We start from the raw sequence: 19444 nt of genomic DNA on the forward strand, positions 1-19444 counted from the left end.
TAATAAAAGGATTTGTTCTATAAAACTTGGACTCAGTCAAAAGGTTGCACCCAAAAACCTAGGAGGCCACAGGTTCCCCACCCCTGTTCGAAGCTTTAACCAGTTCCATCTGCTCCCCTTGGGCAAAGGCGTTCCAGTGGTCCTCCACTCCAGAGGGCTCACGATACTGATGCCAGATTTAACGTGGCCACTGGATCGATTTTCGCCCCACTCAAATGCTGGGAATTCAAGCCACCAGCTTCAGTCCGGCCTATTTTTCAATTGATTTTTTTCCCCTCTTTCTTGCTTACGTCTACTGGGAAAAAAAAAAAATTCTAAGCAATACACAGGACACCAGGGGATTCCTTATTACTTTCTTTAGTGAGCAGATTCTCATCCCTTTGCCTACCCAGTGAGCTTCCCTTGTAAGAAGAATAACCGAAGGGGGGGAAAGGCAGCTCCACACAAATAGCCAACATAATGAGCATGTGAGTATATGCAATATTACTATCTGTAGTTGGCCACTTCTGTAAAGAAAAGAAGAAGGTACCAATAAATGCATATTGTTGAGGGGCAGAAATAACCCAGAAGGTGAAGAAGGAGGGGGAAGTTTTAAAACTTTCAATCAAAAGCACAAGAAATGATTTTGAGTTCTGAATTCTGCAAAAAAAACAAAAACAAAACAGTTGAGGGGACCCCTTAACAATCGTTAACAATTTTTATGTAAATATTCTCTCCCCCCCATTAGAATGTAAGCTAGATTAGGGGGAAGGGGGAGGGATAGGAAGCAGATCTGAAAAGAAATTAGATGGAAAAAATACAAAACAACCACTAACAAAAAAAAAGGGGGGATATAAACTCCTGGAGGGCTTGGGGAGGCTTTTGGCTTTAGTACAGAGCTCAGCAGTAATAAGCCCTGCATAAAAACTTGTTGAATGATTTAAAACGAATCAACATCCACCCCCAAATAACCGGATAGAGGATGAGTCAGTGTGAGCTGAACAAGTGGCTGGTGGAATGTCAGTTATCAGAGGGTAAGGGACTGCACCCTGTCTTTGGACGTCTCCCAGTGCCCAGCGCCCAGCACCTAGTCCCTAGCTCCCAGCACAGTGTCTGGGCTCTTTGGGGGGATTTCTCCCTCTTGGGCTGGTCTGGGGAGCTGGGGAACTGGCTGAGTCAGAGCACTGAAGCCCAAGCTTTGCTGACTCGAGGCCTTCTCTTTAACCACCACTCCACAAGGCCTCCTGCTCTGCATTCACTAGTCCTAGAATAAATATTTGTTGGTTCTAAGGGAGCTCACAGAATGATGTAAGGGAAAACTAGAGTCAGAAGACAGGCCAGGGAAATAAGAATCTTCAAAAAGGCAATCCCTCCCCCAAATAAATGGCCCAGGTTTTCCGGTGGTAGTCTAACCCACATCAAACTTTAACTTTGCATAGCCTGTGGACTTACCCCTGGGCTGCTTATCTTAGGGAAGGGTATTTCCTTCACCACTCCCACTGAACATATATTTGCTAATGAAATGATCACACTCAGCAAAGCAAGCAGATGGTGCAGGAGACAGAGGACAAGGTCCTGGACCAAGCCATTTTCACTTCTGTGAAGCCTCACCTTCCTCATCTATAACATGAGGGAGGGTCAGTCTAGATGAGACCTCTGGGTCTAGATCTATACTTAGAAGATTGTTATGAAGACTGGTCATGGTACAGCGGGAAAGAAGGCCACTGGTTCTAGAGATGGAGGCCTTGGATTCAAACCTCACCTCTCTGGCCTTGGGGCAGAGTCAGTTTCACATCTGTCCCTTCTAGCATTCAGTGTGAAAAAGAAATTAAAAAACAAACAAACCCTTATCGCCAAAGATCTTGGCTTTGTCACTTAAGGGCTAGGTTTCTTTGTATCCTCAGTGCTTACCTGACACAAGCAGGTGCTTAATACATTTCTGTGAACTCCATGACTTTTGGCTAGTCACTTTAGGGCCTCAGTTTTCTCATCTGTGAGATGGGAACGTTCGACTAGATGGTCCCCGAGGTCTCTTCTGCAGCTAGACCACTAACAAATGTCTGGTGAGACTCAAGGACTCCTTCACAGTATCATGTTTTTAAATTCACAAAATAAAATAGAAAAGATTACAAAGAAAATCGATGGTATGGAAATAAAATTGTCAAAATAATGCAGTTCAGACTCCCCAGGTTAAGAGCGTCCCTCTAGGTCTCTGACGGCCCCTTCCGGGTTCTGAGGGCTTTCTTCAGCCCTCCCTTCTCTCAGTCTCTCATTCATCCTCTCCTTCCGGGAAACCCTCTCTCCTCCCACTCTCCTCTGCCCGATCCCCTCCGGCCTCATTCCCTCTGACTGTGGGCTTCTGTCCCAGGCCCTGGTCTCTCCTCCCTCTATTACTTAGCTTGGTGATCAATCTCATCAGTTGCCATGGATTTAATTACCATCTCTGTGCTGACTATTCTCACGTCTAACCTCTCTGCTAACTTCTCATCTCACCCATTCCTATAAAGGACATCTCACACTGCACATCCCACAGACATCTTAAAGCACCACACCCACAACTGAACTCATTATCTTTCCCCCCAAATCCTCCCCTCTTCCTGACTTCCTCGTTACTGTCTAAGGCACCACGGTCCTCCTGGTCATGCAGGCTCCCAGCTCCTTGCTTTCTCTCACCTCTGTGTCAGATCCTGTGAGCTCTGCCTCTGACACATCTCTCATCTGCCACTACCACCACCCTGGTACAGACCCTGGGCTACCGCAGTCATCTGCTAGAGGGGAGGGGGTCTCCCTGCTTCAAGGCTCCCCCCACCCAGCTGTCACAATGATCTTCCTAACATGCAGAGCTGACCAAGTCACCCCCCTACTCAACAAACTCCAGTGGCTCCCTCTCACCTCCAGGATCAAATTCAAAATCGTTTATTTGGGGGCAGCTAGGTGGCCCATGAATAGAGCACCAGCCCTAGAGTCAGGAGGACCTGAGTTCAAATCCGGCCTCAGACACTTAACACACTTACCAGTTGTGTGACCTTGGGTAAATCACTTAACCTCAATTGCCTTGCCTTCCCCCTCAAAAAAAAAAAAAAAAAGCCCTTTCCAATCTTCTTAAGACTGACTGTACAATGAAGTGCCCCTGGCCCCTCGGCTGTTCCTCTAATAAGACCCTCCCTTAGCCACATTCTGGTCATGCTCCCTGGTTGTCCCCCATGCTTAGAATTCTCTCCTTCCTCATCTCTACCTCCTGGCCTCCCTCAGATAACATTCCCCCCCATGCCCCTTCCACGTGGTCTTCTTCCTATTGGTCATTTTCCATTTATCTCTTATAGGTCTTGTTTGTACACAACTGTTTGCATGTTGTCTTCCTTCATTAGCCTGGGAGTTCCTTGAATGCAGGGACTGTCTTTGGTCATTCTTTTATGCCCAGAGCTTAGTACAGTAATTGGCATATAACCGGCCTTTAATAAATGTTTATTGACTGGCTACTGATTTTATTCCATGAAATAAAAAGTTCATAGTGGAGGAGAAAAAACAAACAAACCATGTACCTAATTTGGCATCACCTGATTCCACAGACCTGGGGGGTGGGGAGGAGGGAAGTCCCACCAAAATGGCATTTGACACACAACCTGAGTGCCAATCCTACTCTCCAGTTACAAAAAAGGCCACTGTATTGAACCTAAAGGTCAACATTTCTATTAAGTTTCTTCAATTTACAAAAGGAAACTCGTGACCAAGGCAGAAGCAAATATTCTTTCTGCAGATAAAAGCAAAGACAAAATAATATCTCATAGTTGGGCACGGTTCCAGTACAAACTCATCTACTCCTTCCTTGAGACCAAATGGCAAAGCCCACAGCTCCAGCACTAGTTCCCTGAGGAGCTGCCATTATTAAAATAAAGCAATTTTTAGATGCGAGCAAAGTGTTAAGATGGGAGACTGAAATCCAACGGTTCCCCTCCCCCAAAAGCTAACAGATCTCAGCACAAGAGAACGCGCAAACCAGAAGGACATTTAGTTTGGTGAGGGAAAAAAAAGGATATCCATCTGTTCAATTAAAAAAAATGTAATTGACTTGAATTGTTCCTGGCTTGAAATCAAGCAGGTTATGCCAAGAAAGGGCCGCAAAACTAAATCCTCAAAAATACATGCTGCCCTTTGCTTTGTAGACTTTCCCCAAACTGGTCACTTGAGCCACCCCAAGAGCTGGAAGCCGCTGCCAGCGCCAGGCCGGATTTCCAAGCTGCCTGCTGCATGCTTCCACCCGGATGCCCTGCAGCTTGCTTTGATTCAGAGAGGGCGGAGTGAGCAAGGTATCACCCTGAGCAATGTTACTCTGCAAGAAGGCAACGGGAAGGGAATGCTCCCTCACTGCACCATCTGTGGACCTCTGGGCCTTGGAGTATAAAATGAGGGCACCTGACCAGAGGGAAGTCACGTCACCTAGCTTCCCCAGCCCTCAGTTTCCTCCTCTATAAAATGAGGGTGATAGACTAGACCTCTGAGGCCTCATCCAGCTGAAAATACAAAGCTGGGGGAGATGGCTAACATGTTAGATGACAGAGTCAATCTTAAAAAAGCTATCGACAGGCAAGAACACTGCACTGACTCTAGGAAGATGAAATTCAAAGGCAATAAATGCAAAGTTTTGCATGAGGGAACAAAAAAATCAACTTCCCAAGCATAAGACATGAAGAACACAAAGGCACAGCTAGGTGGCACAGTGAACAGAGCACCAGCCCTGGAGTCAGGAGGACCTGAGTTCAAATCCAGCCTCAGACTTAAACAAACTAGCCGTGTGACCTTGGGAAAGTCACTTAACCTCAACTGCCTACTTCTCCCCCTCCAAAAAGCAAATAAAACCCCAAAAAACAAAACAAACAAACAAAAAGAAATATTTGTCATCTTCAAGAACACAGAGGGGTTAAGCTTCCCAATGAATTGATCCACAAGCCTCCCTTAAGCAAGTGCCTCCCTCCTATGTGTCAGACATTACACACTTACCGCAAACCATCCCTCTTTCAAAGTCTTGATCCAATACAAACTCTTCCAAGAAAGTGTCCCTAATTTGCCTCGGATTAGACTGAGCTGACTTCCCCCACCCTTCCCTCTGCATTCCTGCAGTCCATGGTTGTACCAAAAAGACTGTGCTTAAGTCTTTTAAAAATAAAAATACTGTCGATACCTTTAGTTTCTATAACACCTTCATTTCCAAATACATCCCCGTCTGACTGCCTACCTAGCCAAGGGACTCTTGTGACCAAAAAAAAAACCTACTAAAGCAGTTTAACAAAACTAATTAATCAAGTCTGAGGCATACCCACCCCTAATATCAGCAAAGAAAGGAAGGAGGCTATTCTAATTAGGTCTTTTGCCTCCCTAATTACACTATACATTAACAGTGAGAATCACAAATTGTCTATCTGTATATCCATCATGGCCCCTAACAAAATGCCTTTGACACGGTAAGCGCTCAATAAAATATTTGTTACATGAATGAATGAAGAATGTGACCTATTGTGTCCACTGTGGAGAGTTCCCAGGGACATAGGGCTTACAACCCTGGTCAACGTCCTGATACAAACTTATTCAATTGCTTTTCACTGCCAACTCTAAAAAACAGAGCTCCCTAAATACTGATACCATAAGATCTATACTCAGTGAAAATTTCTCACCTCATTTTCCGGAGAATAAGAAGTTAACAAATAAGAATAAGGATCATCTCACAGTATCTAACATTTCTTCCTAAATATTTAACATTCCCCCCCCCAAAAAAAGTGGGAGACAATAGTGAGAGTGGCTCACATTAATATCATGCCTTGTAAATAAATGTCTTCTGATCCTCACAACAACCCTATGAGACTGGTGCTATCTTCACCACCATTTCACAAATAAGGAAACTGAGGCTCAGAGTCACGCATGGTTTGACCAGGTCTGTGAGATCAGGACTAGTTGTCCAAGTTGGGATATGAACTCTAAGGTTAGTGTTGTTTCCACTACATAAACCTAATATGCCAGAGATTCAACCTCACACTAGAGGTTACATAATTATTGAGAAGCTATTATATTTCATCTATAATTCAATTTCTTTAAAAAAAAAACCTTCAAATTCTATAATTCAGACTAACAGAGCTATTTTTTTCATTTCTGATTCTTAAGTGCTTCTGTGTCAAAGGGGTATCATCTATACCCATTTCTGGGATCAAAATGGAAAGGGAAAATCTTTTTTTCTCTGCCACTGCCTGACTGATCACTTACTCCTATAACTCAACAAAAAAGGGGGAATTTTTTTCATTTGGTGGCCAAACCAGTTGCATTTTCAATAACAAGTTGATTTCACTATCCTATCCCAAGAGATTATGTCTTAATTGTGAATTCATTTCAGACCAAGGCACCTTGCCTCACTGGAACACGACAAACAGCATTTCTCCACCTAACAGCCCTTCACAGCATGAAATAGCTTCCCACTAGACCACTTGGCGTTTCTTTTCACAGTTAAACTGACAAGAATTATGCATATCCTCTCTAGTCACATTCCGGATCCCTACCACCACAGGAGAAGGTGAAACAGGTGAGAAAATGTGCAACTAATGGAATGTTTTCATTTTCTTCTTTAGAAGAAATTAAGAAGGAACGACTCAGGGTAGTTTTTTGGTTTGTTTTGGAATTCTGCTATTACTTTTATTGAATTCAAGATGATGATTCATTCAAGATCTTTCCTTTGAACTTGATGTCCTCTGGTTGGCCAGTAAATGTAAACACAGTGAGTGGGGGCTCTTGAGCAAGAGTCTGACCCAAAAAGTGCTTAGAACTTATGAGTGCTTCTCTGGGGTGAATGGGGAAAAGAAAGGAGATGAAGGGGGAGCCCAGGACGGAGCAGAATGATGGATAGGCTAAAAGTCTGTAGCAAGCCAGAAAGACAAACATTCTGGGAGGCAATGGCCCTGACTAGCCTCATCCTCATGGGCACATGGATTCTCCAGACAGCTATATCCTTGGACCTTCCAAGGCCGCCACAACAGAGTGAGTTCTCTGAAACCAAATCCCCGGAGCTGGCTATTGTTTGAATCATTTCCTCCCTGTGAGGGCTGAATCATAATCTCACTGACAAACACAAGCTGATGTGGTAAAGGGGCCAGATAAGAAGCTAATCTATCTCAACTGGTAAAGTCACCAAATAGGGGTCAAGAAAAACCCAAGGCATCGACCTCAGGTGATCAAAGGATTATCATGGCCCTATCACACATGGCAGAAAATCTGAACTACTCACCCCAATAAGCAATCTCAATGTTGAGGTCTACCTCAACAACTCTTCCCCCCCCCCCCAAAGAGTTAAGTTTTATACTTATTTTTCTCAGAGTGAGGGACAAATTTCTTTTCTTCTTCTAACTGACACTAGCCAATTCCAACATGGTCTTCCATTGTCTAAAAGTTAAAGGACACAGAAGAGTCCAACCAGTCAGTACTGTCCGAACCAGATTAGAGCATGATTAGGAAACATTTAACAAAACAAATAAAAATATGACAAAATACAGATAATGTTCATTTGTGGTTTTCTAAGTCAATCTGTGGTGCAGGGGTCTATTTCTGCTTGAGTATGATACCGGTGCTCACACTTATGATGTTGTAAACAGAGCTGACTTTGGTCTTGTAGTCAGGGGAGACTAGGTTCAAATTCCACCTCCAACATTTGCTAAACTATGTGAGCGCTGACAAGTCTCTACCACTCAGAGCTGCATTTCTCTCATCTGTAAAATGAGCAAACACCTGGAGAACTTCTCTCACAAGGCTGGGGTGGGGCTCGGATGGGGTAACAGTCACATCATAAAGTGCTCTGCAAGCTTTAAACCATCACCCAAGATGTCAGCTATTAGCATCAGTGAGAAATGGCGCTACATGGCCCAGAAGGGCTGAGATACAAACAGACCGAACCAGATTATAAAATGTGACTGGGAAATATTTAACAAGATAAATAAGATACAACAAAACACAGATAATGTTCACATGTCGATACAGGGCCGAGGCTCAGTGGGCCCAACTCTACACGTGCTGGATTAGAGCTCTGCCTTCAGCGCACATTGGCGACATAACGACAGGCAAGTTACCTGCAGGGCAATACCAAGTCCAAGTTGCAAAAAACTTCTTCAGCTGCCTGCCACGAGAGAATTGCCATACTGGGAGCTGTCCCCACACTGAAGAAATCGCAGGACGGATGAACACAAAGAATGCACACCAAAAATCTCACAAGGGAAAGATGTAAAATTACAAAGATACCACTCTCCCTTGGCAGAGAGGGGACAAGTCCACACCAGGGATGGTGCCCTGGGCTTATCTCCAAGCCTTTTCAATGTATGGATCAGTTATGCAGAGTTTTTTTTCCTCTTTTTGGGGGGGAAAGTGGGAGTTTAAAATACTATTTATTATATGGGATAGCTGTCAGGGAAAGGGCAAAATATGATCATGTATAGAAATGACAACAATAAAAATTTATTTAAAAAAAAAAAAAGATCACTGGACCCCCTACACACAAACAGACACACAGACACACACAAACACATTAGCCTCATGACCACTACTGTGGCTACATTTCCATTTCAGGTTAACACCAAGCACAAACATAACCCTGAGTAACAGGTGCTCTTGGGTTTTTATCAAACCTGCCCTTTCTGCCTCTCAAAAGACTCTGACCATTCAGTGCCTGAAAATCGAGAGCCAGTGCCGCTGGGCTGCTGGTTAACTTCTCAGTACTCATTTCAGGCAAGCACCAAACCATGACAGGAATTAGGCAGTGACAAGGCAGGCCACATATCTGAATCACATCACCGTGGCCTATCCTGGCAGTTCCAGGATATCCTGGTTTGAAACCAATCAGTATCACGAGCTCCAGCTCAGACTGGGCCCCACAGAAGATAAACACAATGAACTAACTAACCTGCCTATGAAGAAACCATTCTGGTTCCTACCACTAGGGAAATCAGGTCAAGGTTTGCCAAGCAGCTAAACTGATGGTAAGTGTTAACACGACTGTGAAAACAGCTACAATCAGAGAGGAAAACAGAAACATGTCCGAATGTCTTGACTTCTTCAGCAGTATCCAATGAACAAGTTAATCAGCCAAAAACAATTTTTTTAAAAGGTCAGCAATATTTTTTTTTTACAAAAGGAAAAAAAAAACATTGAACTGTTAGTATCATAGGTCTAGAACTGGAAGGGACCTCAGGTCATCTACTCTAACTGGAGAGGTTGCCCCCATTCTACAGATGAAGAAATCAAGGCCCAGAGGCCTGTGATCTGACCAAGGTCATAATCAAACTTCATCTTTGAACTTAAAACAAAAGTATCTTTGCAACCTTGTAAAAAAGCCCAAATAATTGTGCACTGCAAGCTGCCCAATTAGAAACTATCTCCCAAGCTTTTATAACTTTTTAAAAACTTTTCATTCCAATGCTGTGAGATGGTTACATAAATTCTCATCTGAATTAAGGAAATTTCTGATGGCCTCTCTCTTTGGAAAAGTCTCATGTTTTTGTAAAACATAAGCCAAGGGCTAAAAAGAGAATTTTTTCTTCAATTCTATCTTGTTTTAAAAAGAGGGTAGCTAGGGAGTGAAGGGGAATGAAGTCTGAAAGACCTAAGTTTGAATCCAGCCTGACTAGCTTTGTAACCCTGGGTAAGCCACTTAAGCCTTGTTTGCCTCAGTTTCCTCTTCTGCAAGCACCTACTTCCCAGGGTTACTGTGAGGATAAAATAAGATAGTAACTTGAAGGTGCTATAAAAACAGTATTTTAAAGCAGCCTAAATGGGTGGAGACACACCATGGGTGATGTGGGAAAGTTAAATGTGACAAAAGTTAAGATGGAGGTAGCATTAACTCGCCAAGTGAAAAAGGTAAGTGAGAACTTCAGGGACTGCACTATAGATAAATCCAGGAGAGGAAGGGATTAGAAAAGGCAATAAACACTTCAGCACTATGACCTGCTCAGGAAGCCATCAGCCATATTTCCGTGAAGGCATTAACAAAGATGGAGGGTTTCCCAGCATTTGGGGAGGGAAGGCAGACTACCAAACAGCTCAGGGGCAGGGTATCACAGGCCTTGAACCTTGTTCCTCTCACCTTCCCCCAAAAGGCACCAAAACAAAAGGCAGAGGGGGGCGATGTCCTACCTTCCACATCATACCAGTGGGCTCCATTGGTGATGCCATCTTTGAAAGTCTCGTCCTCATCTGAAGGACATCGGGGATCACCAGTTTTCATGATGGGGTGTTTGGAGGCATAGGATTTGGCCAAGTATTTGAAGACTTCATCATCATCAGTTCTGCTATAGATCCCACTGGTCTTGTGCTGAGGAGAGTCGTCAAAAGGATAGCTGGCCACCACAGAGCCCCCATGGAGGTTTCCAGAAAGCACAAAACTTTAAAACAAAGACAAGAAAAAAAAAACCCCATCATTTACACACTAAAGTGCAACAATGATAACAAAAGAGATAAACATTTAAAAATCCCATAGCACCTTCTGTAACTTGGCTTTCAAGATCAGAGTCTGATAGCTCAAACACTCTGTAAACACACACCCCTACTGGATACACATGAACCATTTTTGAGCTGCCCAGAACCAGAGAAAGCCAGAAAGCAGTGGAAGCATTAGCAGTTTTAAAACTATGACAGAGTCATTCCTCTTTACCCTTGACAATGGAAAACTACCCAAAGACCTGCTTCCATGCTTCATGGAGCTGTGATTAATCAGTGGGTATGAAACTGCCCCACCTCACCTGCTGGAAAGCAGAGCTCAACCCCCCTCTGTGCCTCAGGAGAGAGGTCTGAGGAGTTTCCGAAGTTGCTAGAGAGCCCACTGTCATAAGATCACAGAACAAGAGCGGGAAGGGATCTGGGAGGTCATTTAATCCAACCTCCTCATTTTAGATGAGGGGCCTGGGCTACTATGAGGATAAGAGACTTAGATAAGTAGGGTAGGAAGGACTGGACTCAGGTTCCTCTGGCCTGGGAGGACCTTCCCCTGGAGGCTGGGGGCCTCAGTTCCCTCATCTGTGATAGGAGCCGACTGGCCTTGATGACCAGAGGCCAGCAGGGTGCTCCTAGCTCCAGGACATACTGCCCAGGCTCTAACCTTTGTGAGGCCAGTCCATGGACCACAGGGATGCATCCAAACTTTCCCCTATTCAGCTTGGGAGAAGTGACCAGAGCTTGCACTATGCCGGACTGACCTCTGGGCACCCAAGGACAAGCTACAACCCTGAGGAACCATGAGACAATGCTGGCTGTAGAGAAGAAAGCAGGACAGCCCGCCACCCTGCTTTCATTCCAGAGGTAGAAGACCTTTCATATACTGTCAGATGGAGTCACTTAGTCAGCTGGTCTGCCTTAAGGGTTCTTTATTTTAAGGGAAAGGTCCATGAAACTGAGGGACATATCCAGAAATGGCTGGTATTAAAAGCAAAGATTTCAGTAGAACCTTCTATAAAACAAACATACATAAACAAAATAAGAAATAAATGAGTGAATGAAAGAAAAATAGCAATCCAGGGGCATCTCTAAGCATGAACCCATGAGGGAGGCAGACAGTAGTAGCCTCATGCTCAAATGGAAAAGTAGCCACTATAAACTAAGGTTACAGGGGAAACTTTATATGGAGAAGAATTCCACTTTGCACTCCATGATACATGGACCATATCAATTCAGAGAAAGTACTGGCCAAGGGAAATTTGGAATTTTAACAACATCAGGGGCCATTATTAAAGCAGGCTTGTGCAAGGGGAAACACATTTAAAAACAGGATGTGTTCTGACTCAATCCCCCACTATGCTGTAAACACACATAGGCCAATCTCACATTTCCAAAAAGGAAGCCAGAGCTGAGAAGGCTCCCAACAAAAATCTGAGAGCCACTGGAGGCCTCACTGGCAAAGAAGGACAATGGCAGACATCAAAGACTTTTCACTTTTACAGGGACCCTCTCAGAGCCGCTCTCTTTTCAAGCCCTATTTTTCTGATTGGCTCCCCAGATAAAAGAGGTTATTTCCGGCAGCATCCACAAAAAGCAGTGGGGGATGAGTCGGCTACCCACAGCTTGGGTATTTTCTAAGAACTTAAGCAAAACTATCCCATTCACAAATGCAGCAAGACCAAAGGTCAGAAACAAAAGCATGGTCTGAGCCTGATGGTTCACCTTCCACTCTGTTTCCCACATCACAGGCCTTTCACTAAACATTTCCCTCTCCTGTTAAAATACATTTTCCGAGTCTTGCCTTCCTGCAATTATCAGGAATGATCTGGACTCCATGCAGGCCACATTCTCTCTCACTGGGGACACAGAAGAAAATTTGCTTTAAAATAATTAAGTCTATCATGGTTCTATTTCATGGAATATTCTAAGAATGACTGGTTTAGAGGGAGAGGGGAAGAGAAGATTATAGGGTCCTTAGAGTTAGAACATATAGCCCAACCCCCTCATCTTATAGATGAGAAAACTGAGCCCCCACTACACCATGCTGAATAAAGCATGTAAGTTAAAGAGTTCATGGCAGGCAACAGAGCCCTGGGCCTGAGTTCTGTGCGCGCGCGCGCACACACACACACACACACACACACACACACACACACATACACACTCCCTTTGGGCAATTCTGTTTGCCTCCTCTTCCTCACCTCGAAAATGGGATAACAGCAGCTACCTCTCAAGGTTGTAGCATCTACTGAGATATTTGTAAAGTGCTTAGCATAATTACTGGAACATAGAAGTTGTTCGGTCATTTTTCAGCTATGTCTGACTCTCTGTGACCTCATTTGGGGTTTTCTGGGCAAAGATACTGGGGTGGTTTGCCATTTCCTTCTCCAGCTCATTTGACAGGAAGAAACTGAGACAAACAGGGTTAAGTGACTTGCCCAGGGTCCCACAGTTAGTTAGCATCTGAGGCTAAATTTAAATTCAGGAAGATGAGTCTTCCTGACTCCAGGCCTGGCACTCTCTCCATTGTACCACCTAGGGAGACATAGGAGGCATGTATAAATGTTAGTTGGTAGTAGTAGCAGTGGTGCTGGTGCTGGTGCTGGGCTGGTGGTATGATGAACCAATAGATATTTATTAAGTTACTTTACCTAAATACTTAGCACCGAGTATCTAGGATAGTGTCTGGCACAAAGTTTTAGGCAGTAAACAAGTACCCAGCAAGCATACCAGGTATATAAAGGTCCAAGGGTCATAAAGGTAAACAGAAAATAGCTTCTGATGTCCCGGAGCTTCTGGTCTATCGGGAGAGCCTGAGTACACACTAAATTAATATCAAGCAAGTTTGGCTTCCCCTGGAGATACCTCTGACAGTGTTTGGTGCTCTCACGGTTCAATCCCACCACCAGCCTTTCACCGTTCCAGGGCTGGTCAGAAACAACCTAAGTTTTTCTATCTTCCAGTGTTCTCTCTACCAGACTTTCCAAACTGAAATGGGCTATCAATTTACTGTCCTGTTTGCACACCTTAAAAAAAATGCCTTTAGAGTATCATAGCATGTTTCTCACCTACTTCAGAGCAGCAGCTAAGAGAGATGGAGGCAGCTCTGGCTTTAAGCGGACTGGCCTCTTGGGGTCACAGGCACACAGATCTGGAGCTGGGACCGAAAAAATCATCTGGCTCAACCTCATGTCACAGAAGAGGAAATGGAAGTACAGGATGCTGTGACTTCACCAAAGTCATTTATGTCACTGGGATTATAGCTTTAGAACTAGGAGGGCCCTTGGAGGTCAAAGGAGTCCTGCCCCCTTATTTTACAAAGGAGGAAACTGAGGCACAGGGAGTTAAATGACTTCTCCAAATTCACCCAAGTCAGGAACAAGTAAAAGAGCCAGAATTTGAACCCACACCCAAATCTAACACATTTTCTTCTTTATCATTGAAAATACCAGGGAACTGACTGAAATGAATTATCTGTGACCATTTCAGGGCACATATGACATAGGAGTTCCTATGAGGACAGTCTCAGACTGTAATAATTCTTCTCTCTTTTTTGAAATGCTTACTTTTTATTGCAATCTTTTGTTTTCAATATCCCCTTCACTTTTGAATGTTTCCCCTCCAACCAAAACTCTCTCTTGTTAGAAAGAATAAAAAAGAAAAAAGAATAGCAGTTCAGCAAAGCAACAAATTAACTAAATCTGATGCGATCATGACTATTTCAGCCAATAGCCCCCCTCTTCCCAGAAGGGAGGGAGGTGTGCTCTCACTTCTCAACTCTCAGGGACAAGTTTGGTCATAATTGCATAGACCAGGTTGAAGATATTATGGCACCCGAATGTGAAAAAGGGATGGTTTCTGAGACACCTGGGAAGACTTGTATGAACGGATACAGAGGTAAGTGGAACTAGATACATACCCTGACAACGCTGTAAATGCAAACGAATTTGAAAGCCTTAAGAATTCTGATCAATCCTGTGACCAAATATGATTCCAGGGGCCTGCTGCCAAAGCTTGCTGACCTCCTGACAGAAAAGCAAGAGAGTCAAGGAGTAGAATAAAACATGTGGGGTTTTTGTGTGTGTGTGTCCAGCCAGCATGGACATCGGTTTTGCTGAACCATAGACACATAATAGCTGTATGACCCTAGGTAAGTCATCTAACCTCTCTATGCCTTCAATATCCTTAACCATAAAGAGGAGACAATGACATTTCTAGTACCTACTCCTCCTAGGGAAGGCGTGAGGAAAGTGCTTTGCAAATTTAAACCAAAGCATTTCAGACACATGGCAGGGACCATGTTTTCATCTCTTTTTTTGATCACACAGCACATTACCTGGCACACAGTAGGCACTTAATAAATCTCTATTGATTGATTAATAAATACATGTTTTCTGAGGATAACACAGAAGTGTGAATTACCTGGCTATAACAACAGAAATGATGCAAAAAATGAATAAAAGAAAAAATCTTTATTAGGCACTCAATGTGTGCCCATAACTAGGAATACAAACAGAAAGACTGAGACATTTGCTGTTTCCAAGATCTCACATTTAAACTGGAGACAACACATTATAAACCAAACACTAAATTATAATTTGGTCAATTTTTAAATCGGTCAATAACTTAGTCAATACAATTGACTCCAAAGAAAAGATGAGAAAACGTATCTCCCTTCATTCTTTTCAAAGGTAGTGGACCATGGATCTGGAATATTGAATATACTATCCAGCCTTGGTTAGATTACTGTTTTTCCTTTTATTTTTCTTTTTTGTTCTTTGATACAAAGCATAGTTCTTTGGGCAAGAGAAATAAAAGAAATGAAGGTGACATAAAAAGAAAAGAACTAAAAAGTAATTTTTTTGAAAAAATGTGAATCATCATCGTTTCAGGCCATCTAGATAGCACATAATAACATTGTACTCTGTATTTGTCACAAATAATTCATTTCAATCAGCCTTTTTATATTTATTGTGGCAAAGTCTGCTAAATCTGGAGATTAAGGGACCTGGGCTCATATCCTGTCTCTGTCACTTTATATATGATCAATGCATCTTTAAACAAATCACTTCCCCCTACAGGGACTCAGTTGCCATATCTGTCAAATGAGAGGATTAGACAAGATGGCCTCTGGGATACTTCCTAAGCCTAACCCTTTAATTCTGTTTCTCTCCACAGAAGGATAAACCCACAAGGTCAAGGGGGATAAACAATTCAGAAAGTCTGACTTTTCCACATTATTTTCCAAGTTAATTTAATGTATTTCTTTTTATTTCAAAGTATATTATTAATGTATACACATGGAAGATAGATTGAAGCATAACCCCGTTTAAATAAACAGAGCTACTGTTTTCCCAGAAGTAAGCCTAATTAGGTGAAACTGTCATTTATACCATAAAACGCACCAGTCAAGCAAACAATAATACATACAGGCTGCTGATCCTATGGGACTTTCCCCCCCTACCAACCCCATTACTGTCCCATTCTGCAGGTAAAATCTTTTAGATGTCTGCTTGTCACTGAAACAACACCAATGTCTAGTGGAAAAAAGGGTTGGGCCCACAAAGCTGCCTAGGAAGAAATCAAGTGCTAATTCTGCAACTTGGGTGACCTTTGGCATGTCATTTCTAACTGTCTGGGTCCTACGCTGTCCCCTCTGCCCAGCTGACCAACATGCCAGATAATTCCTCTCTTCCAGGGTAGTTCAAGTATGACCTGATAATGGGGGATAATTAGGCACCAGTCCTAGAGCAAAGTTGTGGGTTCAAGAGGAAGACTGGAGGGTGACCTCAAGGTAAACTTGGACTAAAAGAAATGCTGTTATTTCAGGGTTGCTTTATGAGAGAGAAGGAGAAAGAGAGAGACCGACAGAGAGAGACAGACAGACAGACAGAGACAGAGACAGAGAGGGAGAGGGAGAGAGAGATACAGAGAGACACAGAGAGATAGAAACAGAGAGACAGAGAGAAAGAGAAAGAGAGAGAGATCAAACATGTTTCTTTTAAGTGTTACAACTTTATGTTATGACTCCTAGCAATTAGATAAGGCTTCCTTTGCAAAGGTTGTAACAACATACACAAAGGTCATATTTCCTACAGAGAAGTCTGAAGCCCACACCCAGCTAATGCTAGGTAAACTAGAGTTTTACAGAAAAGTCTCCCTAAGCACTAATGGGTAAACAACCCATCACAGAGGCAGGCAGGTATCTTCAAGGGGACTGGAGCGGGCCTTGCATTTGGAGGCAGGAGAGAAGCCAACACTAAGGCATATAAGCACTTTGCTAAGTGCTTCAAAATTATCCACTCATTGGTTTCTCACAACAACCCTGGAAGGCAGGGGCTTATTATTATCCCCATTTTGCACCTGAGGAAACTGAAGCAAACAGAAGTGACTTGCCCAGGGTCACACTAAGTGTCTGAGGCTAGATTTGAACTACAGTCTTTCTGACTCTATGCCCCAAACTTTATCCACTTCATCAGCTGGCTTTACCTCTCTGGGCCTCAGTTTCCTCATCTGTAAAATGAGGCCCAGATGGTCTTTAGAGTTCCTTTCAGGTGTCAATCAATAAACATTATTAAGAGCCCATCATGTGGCAGGCACTATGCTAGGTATGGTTGTCTTCTCTTTTATTAAGGAAGAAACTTCTTATCTCAGCTAGGACCAGAAACCCTTTAGAAGTTTCAGAACCTATCAGCCACATAGGAGGTCCCTGAATGAAGCCACCACAGCCCAGCTGGCTAAAGAACCAGGCTCAACTGCAGAAGGATGACCCAGATGGCTGGGTCAGAAAAAGATTCTCCTGAACACCTTCCAAGATGACAGGGGAGTAAATGGGGAATGAGGAACCATGGGATATTAGATATGGACGGAACTTTTGTGCCAGTCTCTCAATTTACAGAGAAATTAAGGGAGAGCCTAAAGAGGAAAGGGACTGGATCAATGTCACACTGCAGAGGCCAGTCCAGAAGCTTACTTTTTAGTCATTTGTCCCTTGAGACACATCTTTCTACCACACCAGGCAGTCTCCGTCCTCTAGTCCCTGCCACTTGGGTTTGAAAAGGCAGAAAGAAAGCACGGAGAGGCCCAGTAAGAGAGGGGTGCCTCACCTCTACCTCAACACCCACGTCCTCCCACATCCTCCCACATCGTTACAACTAGACCAAAGGAGCCTTCCCTTGCACATCCCCAACATTCCTGCCCCCCCCCCAACATCAAATTCTTCCTCCCACAACCTTATACATACAGCACTCTCAAAGGCAGCCCCCTCCCCACCAGGACACCCAAAAGGCACCTTCCCCTGCGCATCCCCAACATTCCCGATGCCCCCAACATCACACCCCTCCCACAACCTTATGCATACACCTCCCTCCCCACCAGGACACCCAAAAGGCACCTTCCCCTGCACATCCCCAACATTCCTGACCCCCCAAACATCACACTCCTCCCACAACCTTATGCATACACCTCCTTCCCCACCAGGACACCCAAAAGGCACCTTCCCCTGCGCATCCCCAACATTCCCGATCCCCCCAACATCGCACCCCTCCCACCACCCTGCCCGCGCTCCCCAACATCCCTGCCCCCCATTCCCTGCTCTCCCTGGCGGGGGCTCGGGCGCGTCCTCACTTGTTGCTCCGGATCCAGTCGATGACGGCGCGCACCTCGGGCACCTCGTCCAGCGCCGGGGGCTGCCCGGTGCCGAACTGGTCGGGGAAGCTGCGGTTGAGGTCGTGGCCGCGGCTGTTGTAGCGGCCGGCGCGGGCGTCGGGCGTGGGGTCGCAGCGGCCCTCCTGCGCGCGCTCGAAGCCGTCGGGGTTGAGGCTGGGCAGCAGGTGCACGTCGGTGGTGTTGAGCAGCCGCACCAGGCGGGGGTCCCCCCGCGCGTAGCCCGCCGCCAGCTCCCGCGCCAGGTACACCAGCACCTGCCGCGACACCGTCTCGTCGCCGTGCATGTTGCCCACGAGTTTGACCTGCGGCCGCCCGGGGATGCGCGGCCCGGGGTCCGGCCCGACGGCCGCGGGGTCCTGCTCCGGGGCCTGGCCCCCCAGGCCCGCCGTCAGGCGCAGCACCCACAGCGGCCGGCCCTCCAGCGAGCGGCCCAGGCTGTAGAGGCGGCCCAGGCCGGGCCGCGCGGCCGCCGCCAGCTCGGCGCCCAGCTCCGCCTCGTGGTAGTAGCGCCCGAAGGGGCCGGCGCTCTCGGGCCCCGGCCCGGGCTCCTGCGGCGCGGCGGGCTCGGCGGGGGCCCAGGGCGCCGGGGCCGTGGCCGCCGCCGTGGCCCCCGCCTTCTTGATGTGCGCCAGGCGCGCCGGGCACGGCAGCAGCAGCAGCAGCAGCAGCAGCAGCAGCGGCAGCGGCAGCGGCAGCGGCGGCCGGGACGCCCCGGGCTGGCCGGGGAGGGGCCGCCGCCCGCGGCTCCACATCTTCAGCAGCAGCGGCACAAGCGGCAGCGGCGGCGGCAGCAGCGGAGCTGATCTCTGGCCTCCCTCCCTCCCTCCGACCCGGCCCCGCCGGATCCCCTCCGCACCCACCCGCCCCGGCCCGCCCTCCCCGGCCGCGGCCAATTCCGGAGTCGGCTGGGCCGGGCGTCACGCAGGGGGCGGGGCTCCCCTTAAAGTCGCCCGAGTCCCTCTGGGGCGCAGCGCCCTCCGCGCCCTGCACGGCGCCCCGTAGCGCCCCCGGGGGGGGGGGGGGGGGGGGGGGGGGGGGGGGGGGGGCGGGCGGCTGGGGCACCCCCGCTGCCACGTGCCCCGGGCCGCCGGACCTTCTCAGAGCTGGCCCTCCCTCCCCCGTTCCTCTTCCTCCTCCTCCTCCTCCCTTCTTTCTCCTCCTCCTCTTCATCCCTCCCTCCTCCTCCCCATTCCTCTTCCTCTTTCCTCTTCCTTCCTTCCTCCTCCTCTTTTTCATTCCTTTTCCTCCTCCTTTTTCTCCCTCATTCATCCTTTTCTTCCTCTTCATCCCCTGTCCCCTCCTCCTCCTCCTGCCACCCTCCCCTTCTTTGCTTCTCCTTCAT

The 19444-nt window shown here is 46.2% G+C and overlaps 1 protein-coding gene across 1 annotated transcript in view; it reads right to left on the minus strand.

Moving 5' to 3' along the window:
* CPD (carboxypeptidase D) overlaps window positions 1–18869 on the minus strand; it is a 70141-nt gene extending 51272 nt beyond the window's left edge. The window contains exons 1-2 of the mRNA XM_069089153.1: window positions 18061–18869; window positions 10138–10385 (exon numbers count right to left, since the gene is read on the minus strand). Of these exons, the coding sequence (XP_068945254.1) occupies window positions 10138–10385; window positions 18061–18854 (1042 nt within the window). The 5' untranslated portion in view covers window positions 18855–18869. The remainder of the gene's footprint in view (window positions 1–10137; window positions 10386–18060) is intronic.
* Between the last annotated feature and the right edge of the window lie 575 nt (window positions 18870–19444).

The sequence above is a fragment of the Petaurus breviceps genome, unplaced genomic scaffold, assembly GCF_028583685.1.
Source record: "Petaurus breviceps papuanus isolate PSGF00001 unplaced genomic scaffold, PetGlider_PUasm1.0 186, whole genome shotgun sequence".
Lineage (NCBI taxonomy): Eukaryota > Metazoa > Chordata > Mammalia > Diprotodontia > Petauridae > Petaurus > Petaurus breviceps.